At 42.6% G+C, this 27,990-nt stretch overlaps 1 protein-coding gene across 3 annotated transcripts; it reads left to right on the top strand.

The window, feature by feature from the left end:
• The first annotated feature begins 9 nt into the window (after nt 1–9).
• Nucleotides 10–27,964, top strand: adam10a (ADAM metallopeptidase domain 10a). 3 transcript variants are annotated; one of them, XM_061814074.1, is made up of 17 exons: nt 10–107; nt 1,245–1,488; nt 7,791–7,941; nt 13,503–13,621; nt 14,443–14,601; nt 16,632–16,735; nt 16,893–17,051; nt 17,143–17,235; nt 19,136–19,313; nt 21,276–21,439; nt 21,532–21,715; nt 21,855–22,005; nt 22,100–22,283; nt 23,467–23,578; nt 23,663–23,883; nt 24,002–24,128; nt 24,922–27,964. In XM_061814074.1, the coding sequence occupies exons 2-17, from the start codon at nt 1,428–1,430 to the stop codon at nt 25,002–25,004; spliced, it is 2,250 nt and encodes a 749-aa protein (XP_061670058.1). In that variant the 5' UTR covers nt 10–107; nt 1,245–1,427; the 3' UTR covers nt 25,005–27,964. The 3 variants fall into 3 exon arrangements, with proteins under 3 accessions (XP_061670058.1, XP_061670056.1, XP_061670059.1); XM_061814072.1 differs by lacking the exon at nt 10–107 and adding an exon at nt 1,050–1,085; XM_061814075.1 differs by lacking the exons at nt 10–107; nt 1,245–1,488; nt 7,791–7,941; nt 13,503–13,621 and adding an exon at nt 14,097–14,282.
• The last annotated feature ends 26 nt before the right edge of the window (nt 27,965–27,990 follow it).

Here is a 27,990-nt window from a genome sequence, read left to right on the forward strand (position 1 = left end):
CATCCATCCATCCATTTTCTTGGGCGCTTATCCTCACAAGGGTTGCGGGGAGATCATGCAAACTGCTCACAGGCGGGTCCAGGATTTGAACCCCTGTCCTCAGAACTGTGAGGCAGACGCTTTACCACCTTTCCACCCCCTAATTAAGTTCATTTAATGTTATTTTGCGCCACTGTTACATTATGCAGTTTGAACATCAACACTGCACTTAAATATAGAAAAATATTTTCTGCCTTCAGCAGCTATCTGGGTTTCAGTCCATTTGAGCCCCACACAAAATAAAGTTAAAGCAAAACAAATATCGAAAGGAATTAACAAATGAGTGCACTAGTAGAACAACTACACATAACGAGATTGAGGCAAAACGGAGCACTTTGAATAAAGAACATTTATGAGCCATAAATGTTATATGGTCCTGATTCGAATGTAGTAACTCATACTACACGCCAGGGGTCAGCATTGCCTGCATAATACACTCCTGGGAAACCCAAACTTTTTTGTTTTGTTGTCATTTTTATCATACGGTATATATACAAATGTAAATAGTAGGCTATTTTAGTTACCTCGGATGTTTGAGCTGCTATCCTGGATTTTACCTCGGCAAAAGAAAAAAATATCAAAGAAAAATAACTTTTTTTTTTACATTATATTATAAAAATCATCAAGTACTATGTAGTCGATTTGCGTTGCAAACAAAGCAGTATGAAAGTAGTTTTGCTACCAAAACATAAGTTATCATATAGTATCGTTCCTTTTATTTTGGAGTGAGAAATTGAAGTACGAACGGTTGAACAGTGAAATAAAAACAAATGACAGAAATACAATTAAAATGTTATTTAAAATAAAAATCTAGTCAATGTTCAAAAAGGAACAGGCCGTTTTATTTACTCCCAACCCCCCTATTTCGCGGAGATCACTTTGAAACCAGTATATTACGTTAATCGTGCAGCTACTGCTTTCAATGAATAGCAATATTATGGTTGTAGCGATGAATAAAACACAAATAATCATTAAAGTCCCCCCCGAAGTTGTCAAACCCGGAAGTGAGTATTTTGCGGAAGTCGGCGGAGTGATTGCCATTGGCGGTGCGTTAAAAACAACCAAACATACACACACACACACACAAAAAAAAACCCTTTCGACTTGTTTCATGTCGTGTTTCGAGACGAACGTTGGGACGTTTTGACTTTTTTTCCTTTTCCCCGTGTGCTTTAATCTGACGATGGGTGTGTCCTCGATGATAGCGACGTTCTGTGGGAGCCGGCGGTTGCATGGCTGTGACGTCACAGCCCCAGAAGAACGCGGAGGTGTCAACCGAACTGAGGAGCAGCACAACTCGGAAGCTATTTCGACGCCACTAAACATTCAACCAAACGCCTCCCAACCTCACCGATTAAGTTTTTTTTTTTTCCCCCATTCTAAAGGTAATGTTGGACATGATACTGGTTAAAGTGCTTCTCACGCTTTGCTGCCTTCTCCACACCACAGGTAAGTTTATGAAGAATTAACAGGTAGTTATTAATTCATTTAAGAGCAAAGGCTGCGGAAAGAAAAACATTCATTGAATATTTACCCATTTGAACAATCGCTTGGTAATCTTGATATCCATCTTCAGGGCTCTAGACCGACTGTGTGTTACTTGTAACGTTTTTTCTTTATTTTTTTTAATCCCCTAAACCAAAAATCCTTCATAAGAAACCATGATTTCCGTTGAGACCTTTTCAAAACAAAAAAATGTCTGGCATTATAACCTAGTTTTAAGTCTACCAAATCCTGAAACTCAAATTTTTTTGTAGTTTAGAAAGAAATATCATTTGTGTGTTTGTAATAACCTACATTTTTAGCTACCCTACTACTTATACTGTTACCCCATACTCCATGCCAATTTGGACCTATCACAATCGACTTGTTTTGGACTTTGTGGCAGTTAATATTCATAAGAATATATTTTCACATAGGCGGCACGGTGGAGCAGGTGGTAAAGCGTTGGACTTACAGTTTTGAGGTCCCGGGTTCAATCCCAGACCCGCCTGTGTGGAGTTTGCGTGTTGTCCCTGTGCCTGCGTGGGTTTCCTGCAGGCACTCCGGTTTCCTCCCACATTCCAAAAACATCCAAAAATTGCCCCTAGGTTTGATTGTGAGTGCAGCTGTTTGTCTCGATGTGCCCTGCGATCGTCTGGCAACCAGTTCAGGGTGTACCCCGCCTCCTGCCCGTTGACACCTGCGATAGGCTCCGGCACTCCCCGCCACTCTCGTGAGGATAAGCGGTGAAGAAAATGGATGGATGGATGAATGAATATATTTTCATATACCGTTTCCAAGCCAACCACGTCAAATTTTAATTCCACTAGTGTCGTAATGGTGCGATGACCAAAAAGCAGGAATTGTTATTATTATTTTTATATGTAAAAAGTAGAAAACCGGCCTTTATTTAGATAGAAATATTTTTGTCTGGGCGAGAATGAATGAATTGTTGGTATAATTTTAACAGTTTTCATTTGCTGGGAAAGGAACCTAATTTGAATGATGACAGAAATGTGACAGTAGATCAGTCCACAATTAAACCTGAGACCTAAGAGAATTTAAAGTACTTGTAGGGTGATTATCTTATAAGTTTTTCCCACTTCTAGTGGTGGCTTACGACTACACAAGGGAAAGTCATTCGAATATGGTGGTCTGGAACTGTAATGGGTGAAATCAGGGAAGTAGTGACCGTATATTTATTTTTTTAAAAAGATTTATCCACATATGTAGTGCACAGTAGTACTCTACAATATCCATCCATCCATTTTCTTTGCCGCTTAGCCTCACAAGGGTCGCGGGGAGTGCCGTAGCCTATCCCAGCTGTCAACGGGCAGGAGGCGGTGTACACCCTGAAATGGTTGCCAGCCAATCACAGGGCACATAGAGACAGACAGTCATAGTCACACCTACATGCAATTTAGAGTGTACAATTAATGTTGCGTGTTTTGGGGATGTGGAAGGAAACCGGAGAAAACCCACACAGGCACGGGGAGTCCATGCAAACTCCACACAGGCGGGGCCAGGACCGAACCCTCGTCCTCAGAACTGTGAGGCCACCGCTTTACTAGCCGCCGAATTTTGAGATGCCATTCTAATAATTCAGTCATGTAGACCTTTATAACTGCATTGGATGGGAAGGCATACACTTTCATGTACACCAACCCCCCCCCCCCCCCCGCCCCATAATACTCACGCCAAAGCCATGTCTAATTAAAAAAAAAAGTTTTTTGGCACTGTCTTGTGGTGGTTGGTGCCAAAGAAGAAATGGGAGGAGTTAAGTTGTTTTTTGGAGTGAAAAGAGAAGTCAAATCAATTTTTGAGATGGGCAGACAGTACTGGGACAAAAGTTTCCATCCATCCATCCATCCACTTTTTTTGCTGCTTATCCTCAACAAGGGTTGCGGGGAGTGCTGGAGCCTAACCCACCTGTCGACGGGCAGGAGGCGGGGTACACCCTGAACTGGTTGCTAGCCAATCGCAGGGCACACAGAGACAAACAGTCTGACTCACAATCACACCGAGGGACAATTTAGCGTGTCCAATTGATCAGGACAAAAGTTAGCTAGAGAAGAAAAGAACAGAGGGGATTGACCGGGAGATGGACGACAAAACAATGGGCACAACAACAGCTGGATTAAGAGTAGTAGTACCATGATGACAGCATTAATCATGATTTTGGTCATGATTTCGTCAGGCCATATCCTAATAATCTTGAAAAAAATTGCCTTGGCGCAACCTTGTCACATCTACAAATGTTGACACACCCTTTTGGAATTGATCACTTGGACCCAGTCGAATGCCACTGAATTAACAAATGCTAACATACATAAGGCGAAACGGTTTATTTTAAAAGAAATGTCGTCGGAGCTGTGCCATGATAATGTAAAAGTAGATGACTTATGAAACAGAAAAACAGATTCAAATTTCTCAGTTAGTTTAGTCTAGTTCTATGACTCCAGTATTGTTTTGAATTTGACAAAATCAACACAATTCTTCATGAATCAAAACACTGTGTACATTTTTCTCGTTGTCAAGGCAGAGGAATCGTGTTGTGTTCGCAATCAGTTTTCTGCTTCCATGGACAAGTTACTACGAGCCTGTAACAGCGTCTGACTTGACTGTAATCCCCCCCGCGAAATGGAAGCCTCGCAGTGCAGTAACAAACAAATCAGCGTAGCAAGGTGGACTCTCTTGGCCTTCGAGGGCAATGTCAGTACCGTTGGTCTTCCGTTTCACATCTCCAGAGAAACACATGATCTCAGAAGGCTGATCCCGTCCCTGATTCGGTTAGCCGGGCTGCTGCAACCTTTTTGAAGTTTATCCTGAGAAACACGGAGACCTGGGACTGAAATAATTAATTGAATGATTTGATTACAAAAAACAGTTGCCTTGAGTTTTTGCAGTGATCATTTTCCCCCATACACACAGACTAATGTTGCTGCATCGCTCCATGTCACAATAAGATGGGTAGTTGGTATTGAGCCAGGTGGAAAGAATGCAGTATCTCAGACCGTGGGATCATTCCAAACTTGCGAAAGAAGGATCACAAGTGCAATGTGTACTGCAAAGGAGAGCTAACTGTTGTACCACACAACAGCATGTTTACAATCAGTCACACAACAAAAGGTTGTGATGATAGTTAAAGTGCCACTGTCATGAAATGTATGAATTTAGTATGCTGTCATTGAAAAAACAGCAGCCGGTATGGACCCATCTGTTTTTTCACCGCACAACGTGATTTTGATGTAGATGCCTTTTTGTAACTCCCACCATGAAAATCCTCTCAAGGGATGTTTTTGAGAAGAAGCAGGAAGTGACATGCAGGGCAGTAGCGCACTCAGGCGGGCTCGTATGTTTCTATTAGTTTTACCTGCGGGAAGGTAGCTCGTTGTTCCCTCCTGTTAGCCAAAATGCCGGCTCGTTGTATTGCTGGATATTGCTCGAACACTCGGGAGGACGGATTCGCTCTTCATGCTTTTCCAAAAGACCTGGTTCGTCGTGAAAAAATGGCTTGCACGGGTGCAAACAACGAGAGCTTTGTGGGTTCTAAATGATAGGTAGGTGTGTATATAGCTACTAAAAAAACTAGTAGTTAGGGGGCGTAATCTGTAAATCGGGGGTGCTAAATGTATTGATGTGCCACCCTGGCCGAAGCTCTGATCAGCGGACGCGGCGCTGCCAGGGTGGCTTGTCGCGGCGCCGGGCCACGGTGGCTCATCTCCGCCACGGTGGTTTGGCCAGGGCGTCTTCGTTGCTCGCGACCGCGTTGTTTATCACCACCGTGGAGGTGTATCGGACGGGAGGCAGTTTGGCCGCTCCTTGTCGTAGCTCACGGGCGCCGTTGTTCATCGCCGCCACGGAGGTGGATCGGGCGGGGAGGTGGTTTGGCCGGGATCCGCATATCATCTAAATATGGCTCTAAACAATAGGGTAACATTGCCGTGGGTCATCTCTGCTGCGGAAGTGGATCGGACGGTAGGCGGTTTGGCTGCGCCGTCGTTTTCGTTCGCGGGCGGCGTTTTTATCCCCGCCGCGCGGAGATGGATCGGGTTGGGGGAGTGGTTTGGCTGTGATCTGCATATCATCTAAATATGGCTCAAAACGATAGGGTAATATTGCCGCGGTCACTTCACTCTGTTGTGAGATGTTCTCTTCTTCGAAAAGAGCTTCCGTGTCAGATGGGGCGTGTTCGTCTCCCATAGTAGGTGGCACAGCGTGTTTTCAATGGCGAAGATGCAGCCAATATGGCGACCACTTGAATGTCGAATGAGACTTCCACAACTTTGCGCATGGATGATGTGCTCTCCACTCACATTTATTTTTTCATATAGACATTGAGGTGAAGAATGTTCTATGTATTTTTCATTACAATCTCTATTTTAGAATGTTTATAGGCATGACGCTCGACCTTTAATTTTGTACAGTATAGCAGAACCCGTGGCTCTTTGCACCTTTTCATACGGCTCTTATGAAGGCATGAAAGAATATCGGAGGTCAGTCTGAAAGCCAGTAGGATTAACTCCCTTGCGGCCTTTGTGTAAACTAAATAAACCCGTCAAGCACGTCCGTTGACCAGTTGTACTAAATCTGGCAACTACTGCTTTGGTATCTTCAAACTGACATGTCATTCTATATTTGAAGAGTTTGTTTTCAAAATGAGACATATCCGTTTTTTTCATTTTGAGAAAAGGGCTTGGTATTGAAGTGAAAACAATAAACTCCATTTATGTTTCTAACTATTGGGCGATGGAAAGAGATGCTAAAAAGTAACCATACTACAAAAAAATATTGGCTTTAATATTCACCGAGTTTTTTTTTATGACAACTTTCATTTTTTCTCCAAAATGAGACATATCCAAACATTCTATTCTTGGCAAAGTGAGACATATCCAAATTTCGACTTAAACCTTCAGGAGCAGCTGTATTTTTTTTTTTTTTTAAATCAGTTGCTTTTGATAGGCAATCATGAAAACTATTTGCCCTTCAAGATTTCAAGCATTTTAAAATAATATTTAAGACCATGACCACCACATTTAGAGAGTTAGGTATCAGAAATAAGGGTCAGTCACAATTTTCACAATTAGCTCACCAATGTCAGATGTTGAAAAAGGAGATGAAAAAAATGGGAATTTCTTTTAAAAAGGTGTTTTATTTAGAAACTGTTTGTTTGTTCAGTATGAGGTCTTGGAAAGGCTGAGTTTACATCATTGTAATTTTGTGTATCTGTATGGGATTCTGCAATCCGACATCTGCAGGCATTGTGTCACTCAGTTGATTAATTTTGTTTATACGTTGATGTGAGATCATTAAGAAAGTAAACTGCTTCAAACCAGTCTACCAAGGTTAATATGGGTTGCGAGGGATACCAGCAGAAAAAAAAATAGGTAGTCGATCTCATACACACATCTCCAAAATGAAATCAGTTTCAAACTCACAAATTCACTGTTTGAAATCTGACTCATTGAGTCTGCTTTCTTGTGATTTTATTTATAGTTGTTGCTGTCGGGGGAAAGAACACTGCAGAATAGGATATAAGTCTGTAGTAATAATAACAGTATTCATAATGCTCATAGACAGATGAGGATGAGAACTGAAGTATTAAATTGCAATAATTTCATAAAGAATTAAAATTAAATGGGAAAAGCACCCTCACAATGGGACAGCCTGCAAGTAAACCAGCACAATCACTGATTCATTTATTCGATATTATTAAACATTGATAAACAAAATACAAGACTTAGTTCTCTCGCAAACGTGGGCGCAGCCATTTTGGATGATGATGTGGAAGATACCGGAACTTCCCTCTAGACGAATTCTGATTGGATGCTGCTTGCTTCAGCAGCGCACGCTGATTGAACGAAATTATGTCGCATTTTGCTCTAAATAAGATCTCGATGTGTCGCATTTTGAAATAAAACGCGATCTTCCTTGGCTGATATAGAACGATATGCCGCACTTTGAACAAAAATCAGAGTATCCCGATAACTACCATTCGGAGCTGGATAATTTTGGCGCGAGTTTCGTAAATCTGAAAAAATGCCCGCGTCGCGTTTTGAAAACAAACTCTTCATTTCTACATGTAAGGATGGCCTCTGTTTTACTTTATAACATTGTTTATTAAATCGCTCCTTATAGGAATAGTTACTATGGTTATTATGGTCATTTTAGCCATGGAGTAAATAATACATGTTGCAAGAATAGTGATCATGTGTTATGAAAATGTGACTTGCTAGCTGTCCTAACGTTACCTTGTAATTTCCTTGCAGCTGCATTTGGAAGACCCTTGAACAAATACATTGGCCATTATGAGGGTTTGTCCTATGACACCGACGCTCTGCACAAGAGCCACCAAAGAGCCAAGAGGGCGCTCAATCCTCACAACGAAATCCTGCACCTGAACTTCTTTTCTCACGACAGGTACGTTGGAGAACAAGCACACGTCCGCCATTGCTTGTCTCGGGCCCACACAGACATGCACGTTTTGTGTGGATTTATGATGGAATTTTTTTCCGTGACTATGTGCCACAGTGGTCTGTTGATGTAAAGTTGGGATTTTTTATCCTGCAAAATATCAGGTGGTATACTCCCCATCTTGCCTCATAATACAATCAGTTAAACAATGGACCAAAATCTTAGCCAATTCATTGGTTATTACAGTTGACCTGCAGTTCAGCGCCTGTGGAGTCACCGACCCACAATTTGTTTTTCAATTTCTTTTCGAATTCATTCATTTTTATTTAAAAAAAAAAAAACCAAAACGTTTTTGTCTTTTTCTTTTATGGTAGGGACAACGAACCATAAAAACGCTCAAGGGCTGGTTAACCCTGCTTATTCAATAACTTTTTGTTTTTCGGTTTAAACAACTATTGGGGTGGCACGGTGGAGCAGCTAGAAAGTGTTGGCCGGACACTTCTGAGGTCCCGGGTTCGATCCCGGATCCACCTGTGTGGAGTTTGCGTGTTCTCCCTGTCCCTCTGTGGGTTTTCTCCAGGCACTTCTGTTTTCTCCCTCATCCCAAAATATGCAACATTAATTGGACACTCTAAATTGCCCGTAGGTGCAATTGTGAGTGCAACTGTTGTCTGTCTCTATGTGCCCTGCGATTGGCTACCAACCAGTTTAGGGTGTACCCCGCCTCCTGCCCGTTGACAGCTGGGATAGGCTCCAGCACTCCCCCCAACGCTTGTGAGGATAAGCGGCTAAGAAATTGGATGGAATGAACAACTGTTATAACAGGCGTCAACTGTACTACTACTCTTGATCCAGCTGTTATTGTGGCCATTATTTTGTCGTTCATCTCCCACTCAATCCCCTTTGTTCTTTTTTTTCTCTATCAAACTTTTGTCTCTATCAATTGGACACTCTAAATTGCCCCTCGGTGTGATTGTGACTGCGACTGTTTGTCTCTGTGTGCCCTGCGATTGGCTGGCAACCGGTTCAGGGTGTACCCCGCCTCCTGCCCGTTGACAGCTGGGATAGCCTCCAGCATTTCCCCCGACCCTTGTGAGGATAAGCGGCTAAGAAGATGCAGGGATGAACAACTGTTATAACAGGCGTCAACTGTCCGGTCCGTGGATTTTTGCTCCTTGTGGTCTGGCCCTGTCACTATCCTGAGCAAAAAGATTGGGGGGGGGGCAGTGTAAACCCTGGATCTACAGTAGATAAAATTAAGTGTACACATTCCAGTTTAAATGCTGGGTTTTTCTGACATTTAAAAAAAAAAAAAAGATAAATCATTTCAAAATGTCCACCATTAATATGAAATGACCTGGACAACAAGACTTGATAAAAAAAAAAAAAAAAGTAAATTGAAAGTAAATAAAAATAATACATAAAAACAACTGAGATAATGACAATAATGACAGTAAAAATAAATATTTGTATGTCCACTGTATATGCATAGTAAGTTATATGATGTCAAGGTAAATGGGTGGCAAGTGTCCTTTGCAGCACTGCGCAAATACCTTTTACATTCCTCTTCACCCAATCCGTAGAAGGTTATCTGCTTCCCCCCAAAACAGATTAATTTCCTGTGCTACTTCCTGACAGTTGTGCAGCTGGTGTCGCTCGTATTTAGACGGTAATCACTGCATCGTTGTCTGTCGACGGCTTCTGATGATGTCATGTCTCAAGTAGACAGCAGTCTGGGATTCTGTTTTCTATAAGACTGCAGTGTAAAAGTCGTAAAATAGTCATTTTCTTAGTTTTGAACTGGCTCGTCTCTGCCTACTTGTATAACAAAAGTTATTTGAGGGTTGTTGCAACAAAAGAAAAGCCTTGTGATGCCCTCTCACATGAAATATCAGCGGTAGGATCAGGCGATGAATGAATGACGAAGATGTTATGATGTTGCTGTATAAGAGAGGAAGTATAGCACAATCTCCGGCTCTTGAGTTTCATGTCGCTTCTTTATTTCTCACTCCAGCAGAAGTGCCTCAGTTTCGGTTTGTCAAAGGACGAATGAGGACCGTCAAAATGAAAGTTCAAGCAATAACCGTAGCAAAGGTGAATACAGAAGGAGGGGAAAGAAAGTATGTGCAACCTTTTGGATTTGTTTATTTATTTCAATTTCTGTGTAATTAAGTCATATAATGTGGCCAAAGAATAATCAGTCTGCTGGAACACAAAACACTTTTCATATTTTTATTAAAAAATCAAAAGTAAACTGCAAGGGAAAAGTAAGTGAACCCATGTTCTGTTTTATCTAGATAGAGTTAGCTGTGAGTCGAATTAATGAGACAAGATTGGAGTTGTGGCTTGAAGCTGCTTCGAAGCAACTCGAATCCACAAACCAGCTTAGAATTGTGTGAGGTGTACAATGTGTGTTCTGGAGTGGTCGGGTCAAAGTTTTGATCTCAACCCATTTGAGAAATGCGCGGCATGACTTCAGGAGCGGTTTTGTTTTGCTGTTCTGCAGCACCTGATCGTTGTCTAGGTCAAATCTGCAATCAAAGTAAAGGTATAGTCGAGGATATTTCTGCCAAAGGAGAAGCATTCATTTTTCTCCCCACCCAATGAATTTTTCCATATTCTTCTTTTTCTTTCGGCTTGTCCTGCTATCGCCTCTGATCATGTCCAAACTATCTAAGTCTGCTCTCTCTAACCTCGTCTCCAAAACATCCAACTTTGGCTGTCGCTCTAATGAGCTCATTTGTAATCCTATCCAAACTGTTCACACCAAGCGAGAACCTCGTCATCTTCATTTCTGCTACTTTATGCTCTATAAAAATGAACCCCCCCCCCCCAAAAAAAAAGTACAATTGGGTGGTATTAGTTCCAGCTATTCTAGTGATTTGAATATAGATCTAATCAACATTTTATGACCCAATTTATACAGAAATTGAAAAAATTCCAAAGGAATGGCAAACTTCCTCTCACTGTACCATAGTTTTTTTTTTTTTTTTTTTTAACTTTATTGTAACATAATGAGAAATTTTCAATCATTCCTGGCCTGGTGAGTGACGTCAGACACTCTTGACTGAAGCGTCAGTATGCCAGCGGTTAGTGTTGCATTTTCTCCACGCTCCTTGAGGGTGTTTTCATTTTGTATTTGTGTGTTTGACTATCGTTAAATAAAGTGGATCTGCGATTGCTACCCTCTTTTTTTTTTTTTTTTAAACCACTTTATTTGAGCGGCAAGGTATCTGAAGCTTTAGCCCCCCTCATACTTTCCTTACTAGTTAAAGTATCCATATATAGTTCAGCTTAAATTGCTACTCTCTTTAGTATTGAAATACTTCACTTGGTATAAATGCACATTACTCAGAGGACTTAATTAGAATGTAAGCTATTTCAATAACGTAGACATTGGTTAAAATTCTGCCTGCTACAAAGCTCTTAAAGACCTTTTATTACCTATTAAATAAAGTTTTGGTATGGGAGCCATGAAGTTTGACATGAGCTAGCCCTATGGACATTTTTTTTTATAGTTGTGATTTATAAGGTGGCAAGAAGACCAGGAAGTGGTTTCCCAAGAGGAGGTTGATGCTATTAAATCTGAGCACGTATTTTCAGTTTGTATCAAGCATGTGTAACTTTCAGGTGTAAATCTAATTTAATTTCAAAACCGGACATGAAATCACTCCTACCAATAACATCGCATATCAAATGAGTTTCAAGATGTATGCTTTGTTAGTCATTGTGTTCAATTTCCTTTTTGTACTTCTACCGCATTCTCACTTCTCTTTCTAGAGACACAAACCTCAAAAGCTGCTGTGTACCATGAGTAGACGCAGTTGTACTAATAGATATCATTTTAGTTCATGTGAAGGTTTTCCACCATCATCTGCTACATTGTGAGTGATTTAAAAAAAAAAAAGAAAAAAAAAGTCAAGTGCAGCCATTCCATTGCCTCAGGTTTGGGCAAGTCCGTCGCTCATGTGCACTTCATGTGACGTGCTTTGAAAGCGAGGATTATGAAAACCGAGCTCTGAGTCTGATCTCGTGGTTGTGCTCGCGACGTATTCCACACGCTCATTGAGCTCTGCTGAAGGCCAACACGCCGGAATACCAACAGCGGCTCGGAATTATCACCATTCTGATGGTGATGTTTGGAATTAAAATGTCTTTCTCATCGCCAGCCGTGCTTCCTTTACAAAAGTGGGCGTAGAAATCAGCGGACCGGTGCGGACCCCACCCACGGGTGGTTCCTGTGTTAGTACTAGTGCCGGTGCTAATGTCAACAACTTGGTTCCTTCAGCCTTTATTTTATCAACTCACAAATATTTGCGGTGGAGGCCATCCCAACCGTCTCTGAGCAAGAGGCAGGGTACACTCCGGACTGATCGCCAGTCGCTCAAAAGACACACATAAATCTTCAATTAATGCATGTTTTTGGGATGTGGGAGGAAACCCACGGAGGCATGCAAACTTCACGTAGACGGGGCTAGATTTGAACCCGTGTTCTCAGCACTGTGAGCCAGATGTGCTAACCAGTTGCTCACGTGACACCTTGAAAATGGGTTGTGCCTCACAATGTTTGCCAATATTTGACATCAACTCAGTTTGTGCTGTTACGTTAAATAAAGCAAAGCAAATTAATTTTTATAGCACATTTCATACACGAGGTAACTCAATGTGCTTTACATGATTTAAAGGCATTTGAAAACAAAGGGAAAAAAACGTTTAAAACTGCATAAAAAAATGACAAACAAAATATAAAAAAAAAAGAAAAAACTGCATACAGTGCAAGTAATATGATCAAAAAGTGGATATATTCTAAAAAGCTTGAGGAAAAAAGAAGCGTTTTCAACCTGGATTTAAAAACATTCACACTTGGGGCTGACGGCATCTCTGCTGGTGACTTGTTCCATTCGTGTGTAGTATAAGAGCTAAATGCTGCTTCGGCATGTTTGCTCTGGACTCTGCGCTCCACTATTTGACCTGAGTCAGTCGATCTCAGAGCTCTACTGGGCTTGTATTCCGGAAGCATTTCTTTCATGTATTCAGGGGCTCAATCATTTTGTGATTTATAGATCACTAGCAGAACTTTAAAATTTATTCTAAAGCTGACTGGAAGCCGGTGCAAGGACTTTAGGATTAGATTTATATGCTCTGACCGCTTTGTTTTGGTCAGAACGCGAGCTGCAGCATTCTGAATGAGCTGCAGCTGTTTAATACTCTTTTTTGGGGGAGTCCAGTCAGAAGACCATTACAGTAGTCAAGTCAACTTGAGATAAAAGCATGGACTTTTGATGGGCCTCACGTGAAGAGATAAAACTACTGAATAAAGTCATTTATGTCTCATGGGTACTTAATTGTGTACATGCTAGATTCATGGTTCGGGTCCTTTATGCGCTTCCCTGCATTCGGTGCCACCATCTCGTGGTATATGGACAAATTTTTAAGTCTATTTTAAGGGGTGTTAATTGTAGATGTTTTCAATTCGCGGAAAGGCCCTATCACATGATGGAGTTTCATATATCAACGTTCATACAGGTTCTAACTACACACATACTGTACTTTGTTGTCCACGTTAGGCATTTCAAGCTGCGCATGAAGAGGGACACGTCGCTGTTTTCTCCAGATCTCGTCATAGAGACGTCAGGAAAAGAGGAACCGATTGACCTGTCGCATATCTACAGCGGCGAACTCTTCGGTGAGACTGTCATTTTTATCACAACGCAACACACGAGCACTCAGTTCAGCTTGTGGATGCCCTCCCCCCAGCTGCGTATCTCCGACACAGTTCAAATGAACCAGTATCCTGTTTGTCAGGTTTGTGTGGCTGAGACATGAATAGAATGAAGTCAATACATTTTCTCAAGAATGTGGAGACATTTTTCTGTTTTTATGAGGACTATTGCTATATATGAATGTGAATATCAGCCAGGGTGACATAGTGACTGAGTGGCTCGAGCAGAAGTGTCAAACTTCTTTTTGTCGCGGGCTACATTGTAATTACAGTTCCTCTCAGAGGGCCGTTATGACTGTGAAACCATAAAAACCTTTAATCACATCATCCTATTTATGAACTAGCTTTGGAATCAGAAATCAAGGGTAATATCTCAAAGCTATTATCTATGATGTCACAATTTGAAATTTTGGTCCAGATTTGAACAAGAATCATGGAAGCCGACACGTGATTTGCCATAGCGGGCCACATAAAATCCTTTGGGGGGCCAGATCTGAGCCCCGGGCCTTCATTTTGACGCCTGCAGGTTAGAGCGTTGCCTCTGTGCCTCCTCCTGCCCAATAACTACTGGGTAAAGCTTCAGCACTCCCATGACCCTTGTGAGGATAAGCGGCTCAGATAATGGGTGGGTTATCAAGCATAATGAGATTATTGTGTCCGCTGCCGTAGTTTAAAGAAAATATTAAAACGCTCAGCAAATAAGAGAATTTTTGCCAATGACCAGCCCTCGGGCTGACTCCCATTTTGCCTGAACTTTGCTTCATGTACCTTTCCTCGTGTCGCAGGAGAAGAAGGAACAGTCAGCCACGGATCTGTCATCAACGGGCGTTTCGAGGGCTTCATCAAAACTCGGCAGGGAACGTACTATGTTGAACCCTCAGAAAGGTACTTCAAGGAGAAGAATCCCTCCTTTCACTCCATCATCTATCATGAGGATGACGTCAGTAAGTATCTGCCACTGTTTTCATTTAACTTATGATGTGTATACCGTAATTCCCGGCCTACAGGGCGCACCTGGTTACAAGCCTCTCCGAGTACATTTGTTAAAAAAATACCATTTGGTACATGCATACGCCGCAGCTGTGTAAAAACGGCAAGTGCCCACATTGAAACCCACATCGAAACACGAGATATTTACAAAGACGGTACACAGAAAGAGTTTAACACTAACGCTAGCGCCGCGCTAAAGCTAGCGCTGTGGTAAAGCTAGCGCTCTGGTAAAGCTAACGCTAGCGCCGCGTTAGTGCAAGCGCTAACAGGGCAGCTAACAGTTAAAATAAAACTTTCTGGTAAATATCACTGAGACACGCCAGTAACACAGCAGCGACACGCTAGCACAGCGCTAGCAGGGCCAGTAAATGTCACTTCCTCGGGACATATATTCCACCGGTCTCATTCTTACCTTTTCCGCTCGAGTGCCCCCTTGCGGCCATTAGAAAAAAAACGAACAAATTAGCTGCATCACCGCATAAACCGCAGGGTTGAAAGAAAGTTGGTTGGAAGAAAGTGAGAAAAAAGTCACGGCTTGTCGGGCGGAAATTACGGTACATTTTTTTTTGTTTGTTGAGACTAAAAGCATCCCGGGGAGGTTTTTTTTTTTTTTGGGGGGGGGGTTATTTCTTTCCACTTTATATGGAGCTACACAAAGACAAATAAAGTTAGCGGCTACAATGAAATCAACACTAGAATACTAATCACCGCACAAGCTACAAAAGATTCAATTATTAGCAGTAACGGCAAATGAGCCCGACACAGATCCCGACCTGCCTCAGGGCAGCCTGATATCTAACCGGTGAATAATATTGTCTGCACAGGCATAAATGCAGGAAGGGAGGGTGACTGAATGTTCAGTGGTACACCATCTTACCAGTGACTCATCTTGAAATATTTTCAAGACGCCAGATTTTCTTCAGCCATTTTTTTTTTTTTTGTCGATCTTCAGTTGAGAGTAAAATTTTGGCGCCACACAACAAGCAGCAGCAGTTTGGCAGATCGTGACTGCCCCATAAAGAGTTACGAGCTGCTATTTTTGCAAATCACACTGCTAATACTCTGCAAATTGTCTGCACAAATTAAGCCTTAACACACATAAGTGCAATGGCATTTTCTCTGTAAATCTGGATTTATTTTTGCAGCGCAGCTCAAAACGCTGACTGCTTCTCAAATACCATGCAGCACATTTGCAGCATTGTTTATTTTTCATTTTTATTTTATTTTTTTTGGTGTGTGTGTGTGTGTGTCAGCTTGGAGATACTTTTGTCACACAGCAATTACAATTAGAGATATTGACTAAGTATTAATAAATGGCAGATAGGGAGTCAGCAATAGTAACTTTACTCAGCTTGAGTTCAAGTATCGGTACTGAGATTTGAAGCGAGTCCTTACATATACCGAGTACTGATACTTGGTAATCAGAATTATTAGTGGTGATAGTTGCTTAAATCAAATGTTGTTCAAAAACGAACTGAAACATGGCGAAATTTCCCTCAGTTATAAAACTTTATTATAGAGTAACAATCTGTCATGACAGCATGAAAAGACTAACATGAAATATAAATTGCAAAATTAACAAAATAAAATGCATCACAGCTTGTGTAGCTTTTGTGATAACTATATCATTGTAATACAAATGTTAATTCCCCAAGCAATATGTTGTATAATACTATATAGAAAGAAATTAATCCATTCACGTTCATTAATGTAAAATTTACCTGAACGTAGCAGTTATGTAACTGCACAAGAATGGTGGGAGCACTGCACCCCAAGCCAGCATTAACTACAAAGCAAATGGATGACAAATAACCTAAAAACTACACCATCAAGACAGTAGCTCAAGTATTTGTTCGTTTAATGCTTTTGTAGTTAAAATTTTTTCATTAGACATTGATTTCATTCTGCCACCGCACCGCACGGACTTCTTCAATGCAGTGTTGTTTCGTGTCATTCATGTCCTTCTTTTTTGCCAATCTGCCAGCTTATCCTCACAAGTATGGCTCCGATGATGGAGGCTGTGCAAATCACAGCGTGTTTGAAAGGATGAGGATGTACCAGGCATCTGCGGTAGACGCGCCTGTCAAAGTGAGGACCGGCATGACCGTTGACACCCCTCCCCCCTCTTATACGCGATTGAATAAATCCTCTCAAAAGTGCCTCACATTACCACTTCCATTCGACGTCCTTCACAATTTACGTATTGTGTTTTCTTTTTTTAAATCTTTAATGTTATTTTGTGCAGAGAGTGGCAAGTGAACTGTTGGATGAGCGACTCCAAGGTCCAGTCATTTTAAGAAAGAAGAGGGCAGCGGCGCAGGAAAAAAATACCTGCCAGCTCTATATTCAGGCCGACTATTTATTTTACAAGTTCTACGGCAGTCGAGAAGCCGTCGTCGCGCAGGTGGGATCAGCTACGCATCGGTGACACGCGTTGTCTTCTCGATGCCCCATATTTGCTTGACCATTAACCCCAACCTTAACTTCGGCCACAGATCTCCAGCCACGTTCAGGCAATTAACTCCATTTACCGGATCACAGACTTTAATGGCATCCGAAATATCGGCTTCATGGTCAAAAGGATCAGGGTGAGTTGAAGCTCCAGCAAAGCCGGCTTAAACCTTCACATGCAAGTCTGCGGGGATGGATGGTGCGATGGAGTGCTGACACGATCCGAAAATTCTGACTTTGATACTGTAACGCGGGGATCAGGGCTCTTCACGGCTCTGCGGTGACTCGAAATCGGCATTTGAGTACGCCGGAAACAAATGACCACCGAATCAAAAGTTTCAAATTCTACATGTCTACATGCAACACCATTTCTGCACACAGAAACAAATCAACCCCTTTTTTTTTTTTTTCTTCTTTTTTTTTTTTTTTAGAATCAGCCAGTGGAAGACGGGCATTGCCATCTTGTTGTGAAAAGCCAAACTACACAAAAGTTTTTTTCTAGCCGAGAAATAAACCCAACTTGTGTAGTTCTTTTTATTGCGTTGTACCTGATGCAAAACGTATTGGTGAAGTTTATTGATAGTTTTCAAATAATCATATTGGATTTTTCATTCATTGGACGATGTAACACCTCAATTCTGCTACTGAACAGATACCGGGGCAAAAATCTACATTAGTAAGAGCAGTGGCATAAAAGCTGACAACTTAAACTTTCATTAACTAGTATTCATTTTTATTGCTTCAAAATATTAGGTAGGGACAAATCTGCGGTGACTCCAGTTGGCATTTGAGTCCACAGGAAATTCCACATCACAACTAATTAAAGAATAACATACCCCTTACTTTATTCTGATTTACTTAAACATGCAAAATATTCAATTATTTTTAGCTCCTGTATATCGCCAACACTATTTGGAGTTACTGTGCATATTTTCTGCTTACGTATGCAGACGTGAATTCATATAAGTTGTTTGCTTTTGAACATATAATATAAATGATGCTAAATACATTTTTAATGCAGTATATGTATTTATTTCTTGATGGTTTGATAGATTTTAACAATCGTTTAAACACAACCGTCATTCATAGAAAGGAAAAGAACATTAGTACCGTAATTCCCAGCCTACAGAGCGCACCTGGTACATACGCCGCAGCTGTGTAAAAGCCGCAAGTGCCCACATTGAAACACGAGATATTTAGAAAGACGGTACTCAGAAAGAGTTTAATGCTAGAGTTTGTGCTAACGCTAACAGGGCCGGTTAAAATAAAACTTACCGGTAAATATCACTGAGATACTCCAGGAACACAGCAGCAACAAGCTAGCACAGCGCTCCAAATAGCGCCAAGGTAACAGGGCCAGTTAAAAAAAAAAAACTTACCGGTAAAAATCGCTGAGACACGCCAGTAACACAGCAGCAACACGCTAGCACAGTGCTAACGCCAGCGCAGCAAAAGCATGGTTGATAAACGTCAGTTCCTCGGCACATATATTCCGGACTCACTCTTACCTTTTCCGCTCAAGTGTGCCCTTGGGGCCGTTAGGAAAAAAAAAATGCACAAATTAGCCGCATCACCGCATAAACCGCAGGGTTGAAAGTTTGTGGAAAAAGTTGCGGCTTGTAGGCCGGAAATTACGGTCGATGTCTTTGTTGAGCAGTTTACTTGTTTAATGGGAGCAGGAAAAAGAAAAGAACGTGTGAAGACCTACTGTCTGTCTATTATCTTTGACACATATACGACATTAATATTCAATCAATTATTCCTAAATCATGACGTACCATGTACCAAAAGAGCGTATTGGTTTTACTATCATAATTTGCCAATACAATCAATGACATTGATCAGCTCCGCAAAAGACATTGGTCAAATCGCGCTGTCACTGAAGAATTAAAAAAAAAATTCTTAAAAAAGGTGGAATAATATCATTTCACTGGCGACCTACCGCTGTATATTTTTGGCAACGGTACACGGTGCAATACGAATTGGATGATTTGCGTATGTAAACGAACCTTTTATGTACCGATTGATTCCTCTCAGATAAACACAACAAATGAAGCCATCAACAATCCTTTTTATCCCACCAACATCGGCGTGGAGCGGTTTTTGGAGATCAACTCAGAACAGAACCACGACGACTACTGCCTCGCGTACGTCTTCACCGACAGGGACTTTGCCGACGGCGTCCTCGGCTTGGCTTGGGTCGCCGCGCCCTCAGGTTTGGCACTTCCTCTCACTGTTACATCTAGAACAGGATGTTACCTCACATGGAGCTATCCACTTTCTCGCTGGACATCTCATTAGGTTCGCAAAGTCTGTTAGGAACCAATACACGAGCTCTCTGAAAAATTCTGCTTTTGCAGAGATCGTAATTTTTAACTCAGTTTTACAGTAGTACATAGAGTACTTTATTGTAGATATATTACAAAATGTCATAATTTTTTTTTGAGTTACATATCCCAAGGAACATAGTAAATGTTTCCAGGTAATGATTATTTACAAAGATGAAAAAAAAGTTCATGATTTCCATCCATTTATTCAAAATATAGACATTATTTCAAATCGACAGTACGCAAATTGCACCAATATGAAAACAACGAAATGAAGTTGGGCAAAAATGTATAGAAAAAATTTTCCAATTTAAAAGCAGATGTTCGGGGGGGGGGTCAAAAGACGACTGTAGAAAATCTTAGAATGAGAGGATTTGGTCACAATATGCTCCGATTTTGATGACGTTCCCCACGACGTAATTTAGTTGCCCCCTGACTGCAAATACGCGTTATTTGTATGAGACGCCACAAAAACATCCCACATCGACAACAGTTTGAAAAAAAAACAAAAAAAAACTCGCTGACCTCCTGAGTTCTAATACTACAACACAAAACATGTGACAAGGCTTAGAGTAAACTAGCATTTGGATTCATACGCGAGGCCGAAGCGGAGTAAATGTATTTTGCGGCGCTGATTGATGTAGCTGATCGGATCGGCGAATTATGGCATGAAAGCCGACTGGCCGATCAGCACGAAGTGCTAATTACCGCCCGATACCAATCAAACCAATCAGATTGGTGTAAACTGTAACCACATAACATGTAGTATTTCAATATACACATGGATGCATGACACACTAGATACTGTAAATCAGAGGTTCCCAATATGTCCATTGGAAGGTAGAGTGCTGGTATTTAGTATTTTTTTGCACATGTTCAGGAGACATGGCACGTCGTCGTCCCGATATCAACGTGACAGGGAGCTCATTGTGAGCGCGTACATGTATTGTAGCGATGGTGACCAAGAATAAGTTACCGAGCCAAAAAATGTCCTCTGTAAGGAACTCGCGTGTAGTACAGTGTAGTAAACGAAGCCCATCCCCGCAACATATTTGCTCCTCCCCTTAATTGCTGCCCGCCTCTCATTCAGCTATCCCGAGGAGGATTTAAAGCGGAATTACGATGGTTTGGATTAACAATGCATCTAAATAGGTCATGTCATATGTACTGTATCTTGAAAAGGTGATGTTAATCCTCTCTCATTTAATGGTGTTTTGAGATGATTTTTATCGGCAATTATGAATTTTCATGGGAGCCGCCATTTTGGCAAGTCATTTGACCTACATGCGCGGATTTGACGTGTAACCTGCCAACTAATGCTCGCTTACGTTTGGACACAATTATGGCCAGCGCTGATTTCTCAGATTTATCCTCATCTGATGAAGACATAGCAATATCGGTTGTTCGGGTAGACGGAGGAATCCGTCCATACAGATTTGAACCTGGGGCTGAAAATAATGTTGATGTCGGAAATGACGCGGAGTTTGACGAGCAAACGCCAGCAGCGGGCCCCGAGCAAGCTCCATGGGCCGGCCGCGAGCAAGTTCTGGAGGCCATTGTTTATACACTTATGTCCCGCGCGTCGGACCTCCGAGTAGTCAGACTCCGTGCTATTCCCATCCAAAGAACCATCCGATAATTCTACATTATTTACAGCCACAGGTTCAAATCTGTATGGAAGTATTCCTCTGTCTTCTCGATGAATCGATACTGTTATTTCTTCATCAGATGAGGATATAGCTGAGAAATCTGCGCCGGCCATAATTGTGTCCCATCGTAACCGAGCCTTTGTCGCGGCACGTAATACGTCACATCCGCGGGGCATAATCAACGTTGCCCTATGACCGCAGGAACCTCAGGAGGCATCTGCGAGAAATTCAGACCGTACTCTGACGGGAAGTCGAAGTCCCTGAACACTGGCATCATCACTGTGCAGAACTACGCCTCGCACGTCCCTCAGAAGGTGTCGCACATCACCTTCGCCCATGAGGTCGGACACAACTTCGGCTCGCCCGTAAGCGCAAACGCACGAAACGCAACAACCGCTGCCACTCGTGACGACGTCTTTCCGCATTGTAACCGGCGACGCGTTCTCCGTATCGACAGCATGATTCTGGGCTCCAGTGCACCCCCGGAGAGTCTTCCAATCAGGCCCAAAAGGAAATGGGCAATTACATCATGTATGCGCGGGCCACCTCGGGAGACAAAAGAAACAATAACAAGTTTTCCACATGCAGCATCGGCAATATGAGTGCTGTTCTGGCAAAGAAAAAGGATAGCTGCTTTGTTGGTAAGTCAAGTAGTTTTACTTTTGTTATATTCCAGATGTCCTTTTTTTATTTCATATTGCTCTCCCATTATCCGCTACCTTAATTTTCTGCGTCCAAGGTCGGGATTCAGTTTTCATTGTGTTGCGTCTGAATGTGCAGTGTCTGGACTGCCCATCTGCGGCAACGGACTTGTGGAGGAGGGAGAAGAATGCGACTGCGGCTACAGCGACGAGTGCACGGACGTCTGCTGCTATAACGCCAATGAAGAGGAGGGAAAAAGGTGTAAACTCCAACCTGGAAAGATCTGCAGGTCAGGTGTCGTCAATGTTTACGGAATATAGCCCAGTTTCTGGCAACCGCACTCGAAAGGATCTATTTGTCTGACTGAAAACGTTTTCCTGCAGTCCAAGTCAAGGGCCGTGCTGCACCGAGACGTGCGCTTTCAAGGGCACACTCGAGAAGTGCAGGAGGGAATCGGAGTGTGCCCGGGAGGGGATGTGCAGCGGAACCGCTGCCGGGTGTCCTGCTTCGCAGCCAAAGGAAAACCTGACCTCTTGCAATGAGGACACGCAAGTTTGTATCAGTGGGGTATGTGACCTTCATTTTCACTTTTCACTTGTCACTTGTGTACCATAATTCCCGGCCTACATAGCGCACCTGGCTATAAGCCTCACCCAGTACATTTGCAGAGGAAATACCGTTTGGTACATACATACGCTGCAGCTGTGTAAAAGCCCCAAGTACCCACTTTGAAAACCACATTGAAACACGAGATCTTTACAAAGAAAGACTGTACACAGAAAGTTTAGCGCTAGCGCTGCCACACAAATGCTAATGTTAACACTAATGCTAGCGCTGCGCTAATGCTAGCACTAACACTAGTGCCACGTTAACGCTAACACAGACACTAGCGCTGCGCTAATGCTAGCGCCATGCTAACAGGGCGAGTTAAAAAAAAACATACTGATAAAAATCACCGAGACATGACAGTAACACGGCCTACAGAGCGCACCATGTTATAAGCCTCAAACAGTACGTTTAGAGAGGAAATACCGTTTGGTACATACCTACGCCGCAGCAGTGTAAAAGCCCCAAGTACCCACATTGAAAACCGCATTGAAACATGAGATATTTACAAAGAAAGAAGGCACACAGAGGTTAACGCTAGCGACGCCACGCAAATGCTAATGCTAACACTAATGCTAGCGCCACGCTAATGCTAACGCTAGTGCCGTGCTAACAGGGCCAGTTAAAAAATAACATACTGGTAAAAATCACTGAGACACAACAGTAACACGCTCGCGGTCTACAGAGCGCACCTGGTTATAAACCTCACCCAGCACATTTGTAAAGGAAATACCATTTGATAGACACATATGCTGCAGCCGTGTAAAAGCCGCAAGTGCCCACATTGAAGCACGAGATATTTACAAAGAAAGACTGTACACAGGGAGTTTAACGCTAGCGCCGTTCTAACAGGGCTGGTAAAAAAAAAAAAAAAAAACATACTGGTAAAAATCACTAAGACATGGCAGTAACAATCTCGCGCAGTGCTAACAGGGCCGGACCGGTAAAAGTCACTTCCTCGGCACATATATTCCACCGGTCTCACACTTACCTTTTCCGCTCGAGTGCCCCCTGGCGGCGGTTAGAAAAAATATACAAATGAGCCGCATCACCGCATAAACCGCAGGGTTGAAAGTCGCGATTTATAGGCCGGAAATTATGGCACTATGATTTAATTGAAAAATCTTCTGTCGACTTGGCGCAGGTCTGTTCAGGTTCCATTTGTGAGAAGTACAATCTGGAGGAATGTACATGTGCCAGTGAGGACGGAAAGGATGATGCGGGTGAACTCTGTCATGTGTGCTGCATGGAAAGAAGTGAGTGAATGGTCCCGATAACTGTAGTTCATTTCGAATCTTAAAGGATCGGGAGATTCAAAAAAATGTTCTTTCTGACCTCAGTGAACCCGAGCACCTGCAGAAGCTCAGGCTCGGAGAAATGGGCCCAGTTCTTCAACAGAAATGTTAAAAGTCTGCAGCCGGGCTCGCCGTGCAACGACTTCAAGGGGTACTGCGACGTGTTCATGAGGTGTCGCCTGGTGGATGCAGACGGGCCCCTGTCCAGGCTAAAGAAAGCCATATTCAGTGGGGAAATCTACGAGACCATCGCGGAATGGATAGTGGTGAGTGACTGAGAGCCGTTCACAAAAGACATTACGCTGAGCTTATTTTGTTTGACGCAAGGGCGCACGCGATGTTTTTACCTGGTGTCATAATTCAGTTTGGGGCTTTATCTTGCAGGATCACTGGTGGGCCGTGGTTTTGATGGGCATCACGCTTATTTTACTGATGGCCGGTTTCATCAAAGTCTGCAGCATCCACACCCCGAGCAGCAACCCCAAACTGCCTCCTCCAAAGCCGCTGCCAGGTACCGCGCACGACACCGAATATGCAAACGCTGTGGTACCGCGACTTGAATTTTTCGGGATGCGTGCTGCAGCGCCACTAAGTTTTTTTTTTTTTTCATTTCTCTCTACAATTTTTTTTTTTTTTTTAAGTTAAACGCACGAAGTTAGGCAATTTTCACAAAAGGGCCAAAGTGTTTCATGCAGTTTATTGACACTTCCACTTCTTCAAAGCTTAACTTTAAACTAAAAGTATTACAATTTCATTATGCATTCAACAAAACTGATTTTCAGTGGTTCGTTCGTTCTTAGAGCGCCGCTCTACCATAATTCCCAACCTACAGAGCGCACCTGGTTATAAGCCTCAGTACACAGAAAGACGCTAACGCTAGCATGGGTTAGCGTTAGCGTGGTGCGTTAAACTCTTTCCGTGTACTGTGTCTTATAAGAAAGTGCGCTAATTCTAGCGGCGCGGTAACGCTAGCGCTGCTCTACCATAATTCCCAGCCTACAGAGCGAACCTGGTTATAAGCCTCGGTACACAGAAAGAGTTTAAAGAGTTTAATGCTAGCGCCATGCAAATGCTAGCCCGTGCTATCATTAAACTCTTTCTGTGTACTGTGCCTTTTAACCAGGTGCGCTAACGCTAGCGCCACACTAACACTAGCACCGCATCACCGCATGGTTGAAAGCGTGTGGAAAAAAGCCGTGGCTTGAAGGCCGGAAATTACGGTTTGTGTGCAAGCAACCTCATAGTTTTTATTTGCCTCTGCATGACAAAGGTAAGTGAAGATGACATCTTTTGTTATCTTGCAGGAAGGAAGAGCCACGCCGGCGTCCAGTCGCGCCAATATCACCACCGCAGGCAGGACTACCAAATGGCTCAGATGAGACCCTGAGATCTTTGCCGTCGGCCTTTCGCTCTTTTCCTGTGCCAACACTGGAAGCACTTGACTCCCAAAGAGTTCCTGTACCTTTTATTGTGTTTAGTTCTGAATTTATTCTTAACAGGTGCAACTGAATTCAGGCCACCGAAGCGACGCAAGCCCGAACAAGCTCGCTCAAGGCCCGTGTGCTGTGATCGCTGTTATATGGACGAAATTTTCACCGATCTTCTACGTGCTCTTAATGTGACTTTTTTTTTTTTTTTCAACCAGCGAGAAAAAAGACAGAGGAGGAAGCTTTCAGGACTGCAAGTGAAAAGTGACATTTTACTGCCAAGCAACGCTTTTTTTTGCGTGCTTCTAAATGAGAGCTTTTCTAACGACACCTTTTATATTGTTTCCACACGACTGCACGACGTTTGCCGTTTATCTTTCTTTCTACACTCACCTCCAGGGAACTTCGATCATCCACGAGTGGTGATGGAGTCGTCGTGCAGACATATTTAGTGACCACACGGCCAAATGACAATGGCACAGATCATGAATGCGCGACCCCCACGCCACCTCCACCCGTGGCCCAATAAAGTGTTTACGCCCAGAGGTGCAGACAGCCCCCTTTTGGCTAAATACGCCAGCTGTGTTTGTCCACGAGATTCTGGCAATTGTTTAACCCCGACCCCCTTTGTGCTCGTCAGGAAAATCGAACCCGGAGATGAATACCTCATCTTTTCCCCCCCAGTTGACATTCATGTCTGACCCATTGATTCCTCCAAAGTGATATCAACCAAAGTTTTGCATTCTTTTGCGATGTTTTCCAGGTTTTCACAGCTCCTTTCAAGCTTCTGTTTCGGCCGGTTGATCTCTTGAATTTAGAAATGTAACGACACTGAATGTTTGAGGTACTTCCTGTTGTTTTACAACGCAACTAAATCGCCATTTTAATTTTGTAAGCAAAAGACTCGGAGCTGTACGAAGCGTGTCACATTTCTACACACGGCGAAAACCTTTGCACGATATCATCTTCATCCAAGTGTTCCAGTGAGGTCATTTATTTACACATTTTGTTTGTCGCTGCCATTGGGGATGAGCTTTTGTGGGGTTCTTCGTTGGTTTTCGCCACGTTCTTCAGTCGGCGGACTGTAGGCATCGAAACTGGGAACTGATGTTTGAATTTGAACCATTCTGGCGAGAACTGAAATGTTAGTCCCGATGTGACAAGTCTGAGCGCTCCCGAAGCTAAAAAATCTCCCTTGTTAATACGCATTTGCGTATAATTTGTAAACTTCCGGTCAGTCTGAAACATCCCCATCCATGCTTCTTCAACGTGTGCCATTCGACAACTTGTCGCCGAGTGTTCATGTTCACTGTGGACGTCTCTGAAAGATGAACACACCAAAAACTTTTGTTTTAAGTTTAGGTTAGGATATAACGTATGTTAGCTCCCTGTAAGTAGAAGAAGGGGAACTATGAGACCGCGGGATTTCCCAGTCAGCGTCAGCTACGTACCCAGAGTTCCCCTGTTAGTAACGCGTGCGCATTGATCACAAGGAGACTTTTCAGCATGGGGGAGCGCTCAGACCGTCACACCGGTTCCAACCGGATTTTGGGTTCTCGATGCACAAACCTATTTTTTGAGCTTTTTATTTTGTCAAAGATGCTCTGCCTGATTTTGACAATGTAATACATTCTTCAAAACATTATCACTGCGCAATAGTGGCAAGCGATTCCAAATGTCAACTTTTTGTTCCAACGTAAAAAGCAGCTGAGTGCAATTTTGCGACGCCATGACAACGTGACTGCTTCCATGCGTGCATCCTTTCAGGCAGCCTTGTTCCGTCTCCCCGCATTGCAGTCAGGTTCTAAAAATGTGCCTGCATTTGTTTTATAATATGCGTTGCAGGAAATGCACTACACAAATTGGCTTCTGGCAGGGCAAAAAGAAAAAAATATATATTTTTTTTAGTCCAGTTTGTCACAGTGCTGCAATTTGTGTGAGGTGAGCAGTACTTGAGTAATTTTAATGTTTTATGCAAAAAGGACTCCAGTGCTCCAATGCCTTTGTAAAGTTGCTTTTATTAATATTATTGGCACAAATTTAGCGTAAATGAGAACGTTTAAGCGGCACGGTGGATCAGCTGGAAAAGCGTTGGCTTCACTGAGGTCCCGGGTTCAATCCAGGACCCGCCTGTGTGGAGTTTGCATGTTCTCCCCGTGCCTGCGTGGGTTTCCTCCCAGTTTCCTCCCGTAACCCAAAAAATGCAACATTAATTGAAATTGCCCCTAGGTGTGATTGTGACTGCGACTGTTGTCTGTCTCTTATGTGGTCTGCGATTGGCTGGTGACCAGTTCAGGGTGTGCCCCGCCATCTGCCCGTTGACAGCTGGGATAGGCTCCAGCACTCCCCGTGCCCCTCGTGAGGATAAGCGGCAAAGAAAATGGATGGATTGATAAAGCTGTGCATGTTCGTAACACTGGAGTTTGTCAGGTAAACAATTGCAGCACTACTTGCCGGATTTTAATGTCCTTTTGTTTTTCTGTACTGCAACTTGAATGGTCTTTTTGTTATGTTCTGTTTTTCTCTGAGATCCCTTTGACGACTTGAAATTCATTAACTCACTGGGCTCTGCTGTTCTATGTTCACATTGTGTCCTTTTATTAATATTTTAGACGAGGTAATGCAAATGTAATAGAATTTTGCAAGAGTGAAGATTTACGCAATTGAACTGAACTGGTTTCGTTCTGGACTCTTATATTTGTTTCCCCCACCAATGTAATTTGTCAATTTTTAGCGAGGGTCCAATTTCATCTAATCTCAGTTTCTGAAAGAGACGTTCAATGGTTTACAGCAGTCACCTTTTATACAAGTACCACATAATAAATGCTCTCCATGTACCATCACAATGACCAAAATAAAAATATAGTGTGCTCGGCCCAAGTGTCCATTAAAAAAAGGGCTTAATATAAACATGTGTTGAAGTAATGTATTCTTTTTACAAATCTG

The sequence above is a fragment of the Syngnathoides biaculeatus genome, chromosome 3, assembly GCF_019802595.1.
Source record: "Syngnathoides biaculeatus isolate LvHL_M chromosome 3, ASM1980259v1, whole genome shotgun sequence".
NCBI classification, from domain to species: Eukaryota; Metazoa; Chordata; class Actinopteri; order Syngnathiformes; family Syngnathidae; genus Syngnathoides; species Syngnathoides biaculeatus.

Excerpts from the sequence above, each read along its gene's own strand:
- adam10a (XM_061814074.1), top strand. The coding sequence starts at position 1,428 with ATGTTGGACATGATACTGGTTAAAGTGCTTCTCACGCTTTGCTGCCTT. Across the intron at positions 7,942-13,502 it reads AACTTCTTTTCTCACGACAG|GCATTTCAAGCTGCGCATGA; the intron begins GTACGTTGGAGA and ends TGTCCACGTTAG. Across the intron at positions 24,129-24,921 it reads TCCTCCAAAGCCGCTGCCAG|GAAGGAAGAGCCACGCCGGC; the intron begins GTACCGCGCACG and ends GTTATCTTGCAG.